This window comes from Oryctolagus cuniculus, chromosome 12 (genome assembly GCF_051225735.1).
Source record: "Oryctolagus cuniculus isolate XC-2025 breed Fujian yellow rabbit chromosome 12, ASM5122573v1, whole genome shotgun sequence".
Classification (NCBI taxonomy): domain Eukaryota; kingdom Metazoa; phylum Chordata; class Mammalia; order Lagomorpha; family Leporidae; genus Oryctolagus; species Oryctolagus cuniculus.
In genome coordinates, this window is record NC_142878.1 from 3389379 (window position 1) to 3402008 (window position 12630).

Below are 12630 nucleotides of genomic sequence, written 5' to 3' on the forward strand. Positions count from 1 at the left end.
GAAGTCAGCGTGGGCTGGTCTTACTGACTGCGGAGTGGGCTGAGTGAGGGTGGGGTGGGGTGGGGTCGTGTGGCCAGGTTCCTCTGGAGGGGCGGGGTGGAGGCAGAGGCAGGCCTGCGGGCCAGCACAGCACAGCACAGCACTGGTGGGCGCGTCCACGGGCGGCCAGCAGGGTTCCTGGTGGGGTTTGCCCTTGCCAGCCCTTGCAGCAGGTGGGGGAAGCTTTCAGTATTGAGTGGATCAGCCTCTGTAGCCGCCTGCAGCTGGGATTAATTACCCAGAACCCCACACCTCCGCACGGCGCGGCTGCAGGAGCGTTCCCAGCTGAGCTTGGTCTCCTTCAGAATCAGGTCAGTGAATGTGAACCTGGTGGGGAGCGTCCAGGGCTGGGGACCGAGTGCTGGGCAGCGAGAGTCGCCCTGGCGCGGAGCTGAGGACAGGGCCAGGTCAGGGCTGCCGCCATGCCAGTGAGGGCATCCAGCTGCCTGCAGGCGTCCAGGCGTCCAGGCGTCCAGGCGCAGTGCGGTGGGAGAGCCTGCGGAGGGCGAGTGCAGACTCCCGAGCTGACCGTGGGGCCCTTGGGGCCGGACAGCGCCGTTAATGCCTTTACCAAGAAATGCCAAGCCGTCCCGACGTGCCGCGGTGCTGAGCTGCCTGCAGGCCGCTCTGTCCCGGCAGCCTGGGTTGGGAGTCGGCCCGCCCCTCCCGCAGCTGCTCAGCCTGGCCTTGCACCACGCCTGCCACGCCGCCCCGGGGGCAGGCGGGAGGGCGCAGAGGCGCAGCTGCTGCTGGCACCGCTGACTGCTGAGCCAAAGAGGAAGGCGAGGGCGGCCCTTGCGGGGGGAGCTGGGGAGGGGGCGAGCCCCCGGGAGCAGCGTGAGCGGAGCGGGCGCCTTCCCGTACTCCACGTTGCCGACAGGAGACGTGCGTCACCCCCGAAGATGTGCCCTCATGAGAAGCCGCTTCCTTCCGTTCCCACTCAGGCCCCCGAGTGCCACGTGCCGAGCAGGAGGCGGTGTGGGCCAGATCAGTGTTGATTCCGTGTGACAGTATCAGCGCACGTGGGCTGGGGCGGAGGTCCGCGAGCCTCGCACGGCGAGGGTGACCGCAGGTGTGCGCACGCGGCCCTCTCACCTGCGGGGCGGCGCCCGAGGAGTGGGGTGCTGGCTGCGCCGTGGCCGGCAGGACAGGCGAAGCCCAGGCTGACCTCCGAGCCAGGCTCCAGCTGACGGCCCCTCTGCTTGCTCTCCCGCCATCGTTCCTTCAGCGCCGCCAGGGAAACCTGAGCACTCGGCCCGATGCCCGCCTGGCGGTGCAGGTGCGTGGGCGCGATGCCGCCGCGGTCCTAGCAGGCCAAGACCCACTGTCGGCCGGGTGGGCCCGTGCGGGCGGCTGTGCTGGGCGAGAGCCGTGCCAAGGGTCCAGGCTGCTTTAGTCCACCCGTGCCCATCTGTCTTGGGCACAGGTGGCTTTCGTTATTGTAAAATTGTGGACTTTTAAAACCTGTTGACTAAACAGTAATTAATTTATATTTGTGAAAAATGCCACTGTCCTAGTGATTTCTGATGTAAATAAGGTTGTTTATATAGTATGTATTAAATTTTCCTACATTGTAAAACTGCTCTACTTTTGATTCTTACACATTAAAAAGTGTTGCTAAGGATTTCTTAGAATCGGGCTGACACGTTGCATTGCATTGTGGTTTGAACGGCGCGCTGGAGAAGCCTCCTCCCCTCCCGGTGCGGGTCACACCCGGTTTACCCGGCCGGGGCCGAGGCCTTGGGAAGTTGTGTTTCTACCCCAGCTGCTCTGGGCCTGCGCCCCGACACCACCGGGTTCTGAGGTTTTCAGCCCCGGAGCCGCCGTCTGCAGGGTCAGTTCCCTGGCCACAGCCCGCGCTGCACCTCGGGAGGACCTGCGGCTGTAACCGCGTTAAGCAGGGCTGCCCGTAAGGTCCCCAGGGAGCCCCGGGGAGGGCTGAGGCCTGGTGGCCGCATGGAGCAGAAGGCGGTGTGGGCCAGATCAGTGTCGTGCTGTGCGCTATCCAGAAGGGAATGAAAACACCACGTGTGCTGGCCTCAGCGCCACAGGCGTTCTGCGTCCTTGACGGTGGAGACACAGACACAGACGTTAGCTCGAGCCGGGCCTGGCTCCCGCGGGACTCCCAGGTGCGAGGGTTGCTAGGAACTGGGGGCTGAAGCCAAACCAGGTCTCTGCGAAGCTCGTGGGTTTTGGAACCGTGACTGCAGGCGGAGGGGTGGGTCCGGGGGGGCCCTGGTCCTGCACGGAGCTCTGAGGGGAAGCTCGCGTGCTGCAGCTCACAGCTCTGCTGGGCCGAGGTGGGGAGGCAGAGCAAGTGCGAGGGGGGCCTCTGCCAGGGGCCTGCCTGTTACTGGAAGCGCAGACCCGGCGCCCGCCTCCCTCCTCCGCCGGCCGAAAGGTCAGCTGGCCCGAGGCTGTGCAGCTGGCCGGGGCGGAGCTGGGCTCGCCATTCCAGCTGCCCTGCTAGGGAGGCCTGGGCCAGCCCTTCCGTCCTGCCCGAGGCGCAGAATCCGGGGGCTGGTGCCCTCCAGCTGGCCTCTCTATTCTGTGATGGGCGGGAAGAAGCGCCTGGAGGCTCCTCCCCTCAACAGGTGACAGCCGAGCGTCCCACGGGGACTCTGCCTTCGCTTTTTGTTGTTTTATTTCTATCTGCTTGAAAGGCATAGCATCAGGGAGAGAGAGAGAGATGGATCCCATCCACTGGTTCACTTCCCTGCGATAGCCAGGGGCGGGGGCAGGCCAAAGCCAGGGTCCAGGAGCTCCACCCACAAGTCCCACCCAGAGCCCGGCACAGGCACCTCCTCCGCTGCCTCCCAGGGTGTGCTATCAGGAAGCTGGATGGGAAGTGGCGTAGCTGGAGCCTGATGCCAGAGGTGGGCCTCCCAAGCACCCTTTGGTTTGCCGTGCCACAGCACCCAACGCACTGCACTGCCCGGATCCTTGGTGGCCAGCGAGGGACGGCCACGGAAGCGGGAGAGGCAAGGAAGCACATGTAGGGCTCAGGGTCTGATGCAGACGCAGCCGGGCCGGGTTCCTGGACAGAGCGTGGGCTGGCTCTGCTGGGAGCTGGGACCCCACACCGTGAACACCAGGGACCCAGCCCCTGGGAGCTGATGAGCTACTGGGGTGGGGCTAGTGAGGCAGGAGAACAAACACACACGCAGGTGGGAGCAAACGGGGCAGGTGGGAGAGGGACAGGGTGGCGGTGGCTGAGCCACGCTGGAGGGGTCGGGTGAGGAGCACCTGGGGCGGGGGCAGGGGGCCAGGAGAGCAGGCCTGGGCTGGAACCCAGCTGCCACTGGCCTGCTGGGGTCTGGGCACAGAATGCCCCTCACTGGGCCTAGCCAGAGGTGAGTGAGTGATGCACCTGCTACTGTTATCAGAGGGCGCTGGGGGGGTCTCCGTGGAGACTGCTCTTCCCGCCCTGGGTGGGGCCAGTTCTCTGTGGCCGAGGCGCCTGAGGTTCCAGAACTGTCCTGCAGAGGGCAGCAGGTGTCCACAAATGGCCTAACAGGGGCGGCCGGCTCCCCGGTTGCTCTCTGCTCCGTGGGCTGTCCCTTGGCTGCAGCACCTGGAAGAGGGAGCCACCTCTTCTCTTCCCTGCAGGAGGTGTGCCAGGACTGGGGGGAGGTGGCAGGTGGGGGGCCGTGGACAGTGCTGCACCCAGGCCAGCCTGCCCCGCTCAGCCCAGCGTCAGGGCCTCTGCTGTTCCTCAATGTCCAGGCTCCCTGCTTTGGTTCCGAGGCCCTCTGGATCCTGCCCCTGCTGGCCACGCTGCCCTGTGTTCTCCTTGGGCTCCTGACCACAGCCTGCTCTTGAACTTCAGGGCCGCTGTCCCTGGCTCCCCGCCTGCCCGCTGAACACCTGTTTACCTTAGGAATCCATGCCGGGCAGCCTCATTCCTGCGGCTTCTCCCCTCCGGGCCCACAGGTGCTGCCAGGGCCCCCACTGGGGGCTGCACCCGGGGCCCGGTCATGCGTCCCTGGCTCTGACTTTGGCCGCACGGTGGAGGAGCCGGGAAGGCGCTCACGGCAGAAGGTGGGTCCGCTAGGCTGTGTCCTGGGGTTTGCTCTCGGTGCCTGGCGGCTGAGATCTGCAACTGTTGAGCTCAGCGCCTCTCCGAGGGTGGGGGAGAGGGGCACGGGGTGTGCGGGGGGGCAGGGGGGAGCGGTGGGCGTGGCCTCCTCCCGAGGGATACGGGAAGCCTCAGTAGCCGGCTCGGGGCTTGCAGCAGCTTCCGAGGGCTCCTTGTGCCCCAGGTCAGTGTTTTCTCTGCTGCACTGTGGAAGTGCCAGGGGCTTCCAGGGAGCCCAGCTGAGGGGGTGGGGGGGCCTTGGGGCCCGTAGTGGGCGGGGGCAATAGCTGAGGTGCCTCGGCGGCCCCGTGGGAGCCCCTAACCCAGGGCTCTGTTCCCGGGGGGCAGGTAGGTGGGGGGAGAACCAGGCAGCAGCAGAGTGGGAAATTGAGTGGCTCGGACGGGAGGACCCAAGGCCCAGGAGGAGCCCCAGGCCTGGGCTCAGAGACCGCGAGCTCTGGGCCCTAGGACCAGGCCAGCCTCCATGTCAGCGACCACGGTCTGGCTCCGTGGCCGCGGGCACCTGAGCCGCTCAGGTACAGCTCCGGGGGCCTCAAGCCTGGAGGCCAGGAGGGGGCTCCCTGAGGAGGACCAGGGCGTGCTGGTCACCTGGCGCTTACCCCACGGGGTCAGGACCGCCGGGGTGGGCGGCAGCCATACTGACCTGTTTGTGTCCCCAACACCAGCTCAGTGCTGAGAGCACGGGGCCTGGGACCAGCCACTTTAGGAGTGGCCTGGGAGTGCCTGCACTCCACCCCACCCCGCCCACGCCGCCGTGCCCTAAGGGACGGACCCCAGGGAGGCTGCTGGCCGGAGGAGACCTGCTCTGCCTGCGACAGGACCCCTGTCCTGTGGCCCTGGCCCTGGCTGTTGGGCCCCAGCTGTGACCTGAGGGCCACCCAGGGCCCAGCTCTGGGATAGCCCAGGCGGCTTGTGCCCACCCTGGAAGCAGACAGTGCCCCGCCCCCAGCACCCGGCCCTCTCCTTGGACCCTGGGCCTCTCTGGCCCATGTGGCAGGAGGTCATCCCAGCAGCCCTGGCCTCTCTCCCGTCCCCGTCCTCCTTTTGGGCCCAGCTCTGCAGCCGCTTCCCCCCCTCAGCCATGCTGTGGGATTCCCGGAGCCCTGCTAGGTCCTCGGTGGCGATGCAGGTGCAGCGAGGGGGTGGGCCCTTCGGTGTCCACCTCGGGAGCAGGTCAGCGAGGGAGCGGGCCCTTCGGTGTGTGCCTCAGGAGCAGGTGCAGGGGGCGGGCCCTTCGGCGTCCACCTCGGGAGCAGGTCAGGGAGCCCCCTCTTCACCCTCTGCCTCCAGGGTTGCCGTGAGCTGGTCACGGCAGAGGCAGGACTTCGGGGGATCCCCGTACTCTCACCTGAGACAACCCCGCCTCCTTCGTAGGCTGCCCCAGCCCCTTCTGGGGAACAGGAGCTCCGAGGGCGCTCAGGCTGCCTCCCCAGCCTGTGCCCCCCATAGCTGTGTCCCAGTCCGATGGGTCTGTGTGGCTTCGGCTGCACCGCCTGGAGACAGTCCCGTTCTGTGGCCTTGGAGTTCCCACGCGGAAGAATCGTGGGCTCCCCAGGGCTCCCTGCTGTCATCCGGGGACCACCCCACCGAGGCCCTGGGATCTGGGCTGTGCTCTGGCACAGACCACGCCCGGCGTGCGGCTGCTGGCCGCTTAGCGTGGAGGAGCTGCCGGTGGCAGAGGTGGCTGGGGAGGCGGCAGCACAGGGGCCTTGCGCTCAGGCCCAGGTTCACGGCCTCCCTGCCTGGGGCGAGGGGTCCTTAGACTCCAGACTACAGGATGGGGCGGGGTCTTTCCACTGGCCCTGGCCGGAGCACCACAGTTGTTTCGCTGTTCGAGCGCTGGCCACATGGGCCGGCGCTGTGGCGCAGTAGAGATGGCCCAAGTGCCGGGCCCCTGCCACCCACATGGGAGCCCCGGAAGTGGCTCCTGGCTCCTGGCTTCAGGCTGGCCCAGCCCTGGCTGTGGCGGCCATGTGGGAAGTGACCCAGCGGAGATCCGTCTGTCTCTCTGTAACTGTGCCTTTCAAATAAACAAAAAAATAGATCTTAAAGAAAAAGTTTGACAAGCAAGGCCAGCAGGAGGCGGCAGCCTGGGAGGAAGCCGGGGCGGGCCCACGAGGGTGGTGGTGACACGGGCAGGCAGGTAGCTGGTAGGCAGAGAGGGGCTGAGACGTCAGCAGGATCTGTGCGGACCCCCAGCACTGCACGGACCCCACCCCCTTCCATGCCAATCCAGGGTGGCTGCAGGCTCGGCACGCGCACTCCCCACACGCCTGAGATGCCGTGAAGACCCGTGTGCAAGAGACGCCAGGCCACTTCCACGATTCCCAAAAAATGGGACAGGGACGGAGCTGCACTCAAGCCCCGCCCACTTGAATATTTCATTAGGGCACCACCCCCTACCCTATAAAAGGACGCCCCCACTACCACGGGCAGCAGGCTCTTGGCTGGGTGTTTCCTGTGCACCTGGCATACGTGGAGACTGGAACAGGCCCAGCAGGGGTCCCGGTGGGGCCCGGGGCGTTTGCAGCCCTGCTGCCCTGCAGGGCTCCGGGCGCCTGTGGCGTCTCCTGGGCCCTCCATGGTCTCCACTCCCTGCTCCCCGGCTGCTCAGCTGGGCACGCTCTGTGCAGCGTGCTCCCGGGAGCCAGGAGGCTGAGCCCGCCAGAGGGCCCCGCCCCCACAGAGCAGCCCCGCCCCCTGCGGCCCCAGCACGGGTGCATCTCTTAGAACCTTCCGGGTCCTTCACTTAGCTCGGGAGCGGCAGTGTGCTCACGGTGGCAGGAGCAGGGGCTGCGGCCCTGCTGGCTCTGCCCGGCTCGGCGCCGGGAGCTGAGGATGCGATTAAAAGCTGTTTCCTTGGGTGCAGGACACCCTGGAATCCATGCAAAGGAGGGTGCAGGACACCCTGGAACCCATGCAAAGGAGGGTGCAGGACACCCTGGAACCCATGCAAAGGAGGGGCCTTCAGCAAGCTCACGGAGACACGATGGTGACCTTTCTTGCATCGAAGTAAACACCTCAGACACCCGTGCTGCGCCGGCTTTGGAGGTGCCCTGTCGGGCACAAGGGCGGGGCTCCTGGCTGCCCGCGAGGCAGTGCCCTCCTCCTTCCCTGGGCCGCTGGGGGTCGAAGGCTCAGGCCAGGAGTGGCTCTGCTGCCACACCCGCTGTCCCGTGCTCCTGGCAGGGCTCAGACCAGGCTGGCTTCTCCGGGCGGCTCTGCCGGGGCCTGGGACGAGCCCCCCTTCCTGTCCTGAGTGTGCCAAGAGCAACTCGGGGGCCGGGGAGGGGGCACCCCCGGGCTGCCAGGCTGCAACAGGCAGCTGGCTCACACCCAGCCCCCACGACCCCGTGAAGACACAGCCACTGTGGGGGACCACGGAGCTCCTGGCACCCCATTCATGATGGAATGCAAATCCTGGGGGCGGTCCTAACCCGGCACCTGGGACGGGAGTCTCTGGCCACACCTGGGGTCCTGAGAAGTCCGGGCCTGTGTGACCTTCCTGCAGGTGGCACGCAGCACCGTCCCCCAGGGGGCAGGGGCTGCCGGTCCCCTCCTGAGCCCCGCTCCTCGCGTCCCTGCCTCCTGCGACCCCTCACCGCCACCGTCCCGGGACGTGCCGAGGCATAGGTGCGCTTGGTCCTTCCCAGCCTCTCAACCCTGACTCCTGCAGGTTCCTAGGGAGCTGCTGTGAGAGCAGGGTTCTAGAAAGCCCTCCCCCCAGCCTGGGACAGCCCCTCCCCAGCATGCAGGGTCTGTGAGCCCCTCCCCTCTCCACCCCGCTGACCTCTCCCTCTGGGGTACCCTGGAGGGCCGCCCAGGGTCAGGCCCCATCCTCAGAAATGCACACACGGACCCATGGGACTGCCAGGCACCCCTGAGGCACGGCCCCCTCCCAGGGAAGGGGGTGAGTGACAGCCCAAGGTCTCTCGGCTGGCAGGAGGACAGGGCGCCTTGGCCCGGCTGAGCTGCACCGCACCGTTCTTCTGCCCCAGGCCCTCCGGTACCAAGAGCAAGGTCTGGGCCCTCAGCACCAGCGCACCCCCCCCCCCCCCCGGGCTCCGGGAGCAGCTGCAGTGCATCACCCAGCCTCGCTCCCCAGGGCCCAGATGTCCTTCCACCTGTGGCGCCGGCGTCGCCAGGGCCAGGAACCAGGCCCCACTCAGACCCAGAGAGCTCACGGGGGAGGGGGGGAGCACACGCACACAGCTGTACGTGACGCTCATGTGCTCACACGCACCACACGTGCACCAAGCATGTGCAACACATACGTGCACCAACTGTACACAGCACTGCTTCCTGCGTCCACCACACACACAACCTGCACGCTCACACACCACACAGCATTTCACACCCCTCGCACACACCTGTACCCGTGTCCGTAACAAGATCCCCCCAAACCCTCCCTAGAGGGGCCGCCCACCCCCACAGCCCGCCCTCGGCTCGGCCAGAACACAGACGCCAGCGTGCCATCTAGAAGGTAAGAAAACAAAACCACCGGACTTTACTCGCCCACAGCGTTAATAAATAATTTACAGTATGTACACGCGGTGACGCCACGCAGCCCGCACACACGCGGACGCGGGGGGCCGCTTCCAAGCAGAGCGTGATCAAACACAACCAAAATAAAGTGCTTCGCTTCTTGCTTCCGACGTGGGGGTCGTCCAAAGCCCGGCCGGGGGAGGGGACCTCTGGGAGGGAGGGGGCCGCGGGTGCGCAGCCTCCCGGCCAGTGTATGAGAGGTCCCGGACAGCGCTGCGGGGCGGGGGCGGGGGCGGGCCGGGGGCTCGGGACAGCAGCAGAAGTGGGGCCGGCCCTCGGTCTGCGGGGCCCCCAGCGCAGCCACAGGGCTTCAGGGGAGGGGCCGCCGGGGGACGCTCAGGGCCACAGGTCTTCCAAGACCCTGCCCCCCCAACCCTCATATTCCAGACATGGTGGATGGGGAGGGGGCGGGGAGGGGGAAGCGGAGGTCAGGGCAGGCCAGCTGGCCCTGTCCCCTGGGTCCCCTGCCCAGCGGAGGGGGAGGGACAGAGTGAGGGGTCTCTTCTCCGAGCGCGGTGACCTCCCAAGCAAGGGGAAGGGCGGGGCACCACCTGCGGGCCAGGTGACACCAGCTTGCTGGGAGGCGGGAGGCCCCGTGGGGTGGGGGTGGAGCCTCAGCCCCCAGGGGCGGGGCCAGGCGCTGGGCTGAGTGTGCGTGCGGCGGGCCAGTGTCAGTGCAATGCCAGGGGGTGCAGGGGCCGCCACCTGGCCCAGGGTCTCTCCTCTGCTGGGGTAGGGGGCTTCCCCAGGGGCTCCGCGTGGCCGGCTCATGTGGTGGTGGTGGTGGGGGTGGGGGGTGGGTAGAGGAGTTGTTCTCTCTCTCACCGCTCTACGTCACAAACCCCAGCGTGCCAGTTATCTCAACCGTGTCCCACGCACGACGGCGGCTGGGGGGCGACGAGCAGCCCTGGCCGGCAGATGGCCGGGCGGCGCGTCTGTCTCCACCCGCGCCCCAGCGTCCCGGCCCCGATGGCAGAGGCGCTGCCTAACGGAGCTCAGGCAGCAGAGGGAGGAGCAGGCCCAGGGCGGCCAGGAGAGGCCAGGGGCCCCGGGGCAGCCGCGGGGCGGCCCCGCCGGGCAGCTCCCGAGTCCTCCCGAACAGGTGCAGCCTGTCCTTGTGTGAGTGCAGCATCCTGACGTCCTCCAGGGCATAGTAGGCGGCCAGCGTGAAGTTCACGTCGCCTGTGGTCAGCAGGTCAAACACGCAGGCCTGGTAGTACAGGTCCTCCACGGGCAGCTTCTCCTTGCACTTGGCCGCGGCCGCCTCGTACGGGAAGGCCTCGGGGGTGGCGGGGGCGGGGCCGGCGGCCTGGACGTCGATCTGCTGGCTGAGGGGGCAGCCGCGCAGACACAGGTAGAGGCCCTGGCTGTCCCGGTCCTCCACCGCCTCCACCACCTCCTGCGGCATGCGCACCGCGAAGGTCAGGTAGCGGCCCACCTGGCGCACCACGATGGTGGTGCCGATGTACCTGGCCTGGATCTCCACGTGCTGGCCCGACACCTTCTCGGCGATCTGCAGGCTGCTGGCCCCGTGCTTGTCGCCGCCGTTCCTGGAGCCGTCGGCGAAGGCGGCCGGGAGCTCGCCCATCTCGGCCTGGTACACCTTCTGCTCCACGCACTCCTGGAAGCTCTTGAAGATGATGGTGAGCTGCGGGGCAGGGCACAGGCACCCGGTCAGGAGCGGCGGGGCAGGGCCGGACCCTCCTGCCCGCACACGGTGGCGGCTCGCGTCTCCCTTCACAACTTGTCCTTTTGCCTTCAGACAAACGCCTTGGAAACCCTCAGATCACCGCCCAACAGACGCTCAGCTCACTCACACATGGAGGCAAATCGCAAAGTCACCCCCTCCGCCGGCCCCAGGGGAAGGACCAGCGCCCCCGCCCCCACCCCCGCGAGCGCCACAGCGGGCAGAAAGGACCCCAGGCTTCCGGGTGGCCCAGCAGAGGGCGACCTGACGGCGCAGGAGCACGTGGTCCACGTGGAAGGACCCGGAGCTGGGCCCTCCCGCTTCCCGCCCTCAGCCGGGCAAGGGTGCCGAGCCCAAGGTGCTGTCCTGGCAGCAGAGACCCGGCCCCCAGCACCCCGGTACCCCCGGCCCATCCTCGGCTCTGCCTGTGTGGGACCGCGGGGTGGGGGAGGGTCTCACAGCCCTGCTGGGTGGGGGTCACAGATGCGGGGGTGGGAGGAGGGTGGGCAGGGGAGCAGAGGCCTGGGGGCAGAGGCCTCCAGCTGTCCCGGGTCAGGCCCTGTGCACACGGAGCTCCCACGAGGCCGTGAGGTCAGGGGAGGGTCAGGCAGGGGCTGGCCAGGCGCCGGGAGCCTGGGGTCGGGCCAGCTGAAGGGAGGAGACACATGGTGGGTTCCTGGGAGCAGAAGGGCCCAGGCTGGGGGGTTCCTGAGAGCCCAGAGGCCCCCACTACTTGGTACCCCCCGCAGTACCAGGCTGCCCTCCATCGGGGACGCCTCCCTGGGCACCCGTCCTGTCACCGTGTCAGTCAGCTGGGAGCTGCTGCAGAGACCCCTGCCCCTCCCTGCCCCCTCCCACGCCCGGCTCCGGGCACCGTTTGCTGACTCAGCGTGGGGACCCCCGGGTGGCGAGTGCTGGAGACCAGGACTGGGGTTTCCCTTGAGTGGCACCGAGGCCTCCAGGGCAGCTGCGGAGATCAAAGGCGACCTCCAGGCTGCTCAGCAGCGGGCAGCCCCCCAGTGACCCCCAGCACGGCGCGGCAGCCCGACCTCCCCTCCCCCTCTCCGGCCAGGCGGTGGCTCCGCCTCTCAGCCCCAGGGCCAGGCTCCTGTCTGCCCAGGCCACGTTGGCAGCCCCTTCCTGGGGTGGCTGTCGCTGGACCCCAGGCACCTGGCCTGGGGCTGGGGGACTCTGCTTCACGGGGAAGGCCCAGAAGGCAGCCCTGGGGGGCACGGGAGGCCAGGGGAGAGGCAGGAAGCGGTGGGGACGGGGCCGGTCCCCGGCTGCAGGTCCCTGGCCATCCTCCCTGGGTGTGGTGGCCGGGCAGCGACAGGAACACCCTTGTGGGCCGCCTGGCGTGGCCTCCCAGCGCGCTTCCTAGGCAAACAGAGCCCTTGCCCACCCGCCGGCCGGAAGCCCCAGGGCACTGAGGGGCAGGGTCCTGGTTCCCAAGGCCTGGGGCTCCGAGGGCCACAGCCCCCTCTGGGCCTGGACGCCTCGAGCTGCGAGCTGCGGCTCCGTCTGAGCAGGAGGTCTCGGTGGGAAGGGAAGGGGAGCAGGAGCGGCTGGGCGGGAGCGGCCCCACCCACCCCCGCCGGCTGGGCTGAGGGCCATGGCTGCGGCCGCCTCTGGCTGTGGCCCTGGCAGTAGAACTTGACTCCGAACGCCGAGGTCACCTTGGGTCAGAAGCTGGGCAGTCCCTGGTTGGGCTCTGAAGCCAGCTGGGCCCGGGACAAGTCCTACCTGGGTGGACCCAGCCGGGCACACGTGGGGCAAGACGCACCGCACCCTCTGCCTCCCGGGCCTCGGCTCCTCCCTCTCAGGGTCCAGGCGGGGCTGCCCCAGCATCCCACAGCCCTGCCTGCTGGCCCCGCGTGCCCATCCCATGCCCTACACGTGCTGGGGCCTTCGCAGGAATGATCTATGGGCACCCCACCTCCCCCGGAGAAGCGGGGTGCGAGGCGGCCCGGGGCATTTGTGACGTTTGCACACGAGAAGCCCTGGGCAGGCCGTGGCCTCTAGGAGGGAGGCAGGGCCGCCTGCCCGCGTGGCATCCGCCCCAGCCCACGTCCAGCCCCGGCAGGAAGCTCCAGGAGGCCAAAGTGTCTGCTGACCGGGGGAGGAAGGGCCATTCCGAAGGATGGAGCGCTTCTAAGCTTCCTGGACCGAAACCCCAGGGGGAAATCCACGGTAAGTCACAGCCCGGGCTGTACACGCTCACACGTGTGCGCACAGACACGCATGCGTGCCATCAGTGCGC

The 12630-nt window shown here is 68.1% G+C and overlaps 1 protein-coding gene across 4 annotated transcripts in view; it reads right to left on the bottom strand.

The window, feature by feature from the left end:
- Nucleotides 1-8622: 8622 nt before the first annotated feature.
- The window catches only part of RGMA (repulsive guidance molecule BMP co-receptor a), a 31134-nt gene continuing 27126 nt past the window's right edge, over nucleotides 8623-12630 (bottom strand). For all 4 annotated transcript variants that reach the window (XM_070053486.2, XM_070053487.2, XM_070053485.2 and 1 more), the window contains one exon: nucleotides 8623-10331. In XM_070053486.2, the coding sequence (XP_069909587.2) occupies nucleotides 9669-10331 (663 nt within the window). In that variant the 3' untranslated portion in view covers nucleotides 8623-9668. The remainder of the gene's footprint in view (nucleotides 10332-12630) is intronic.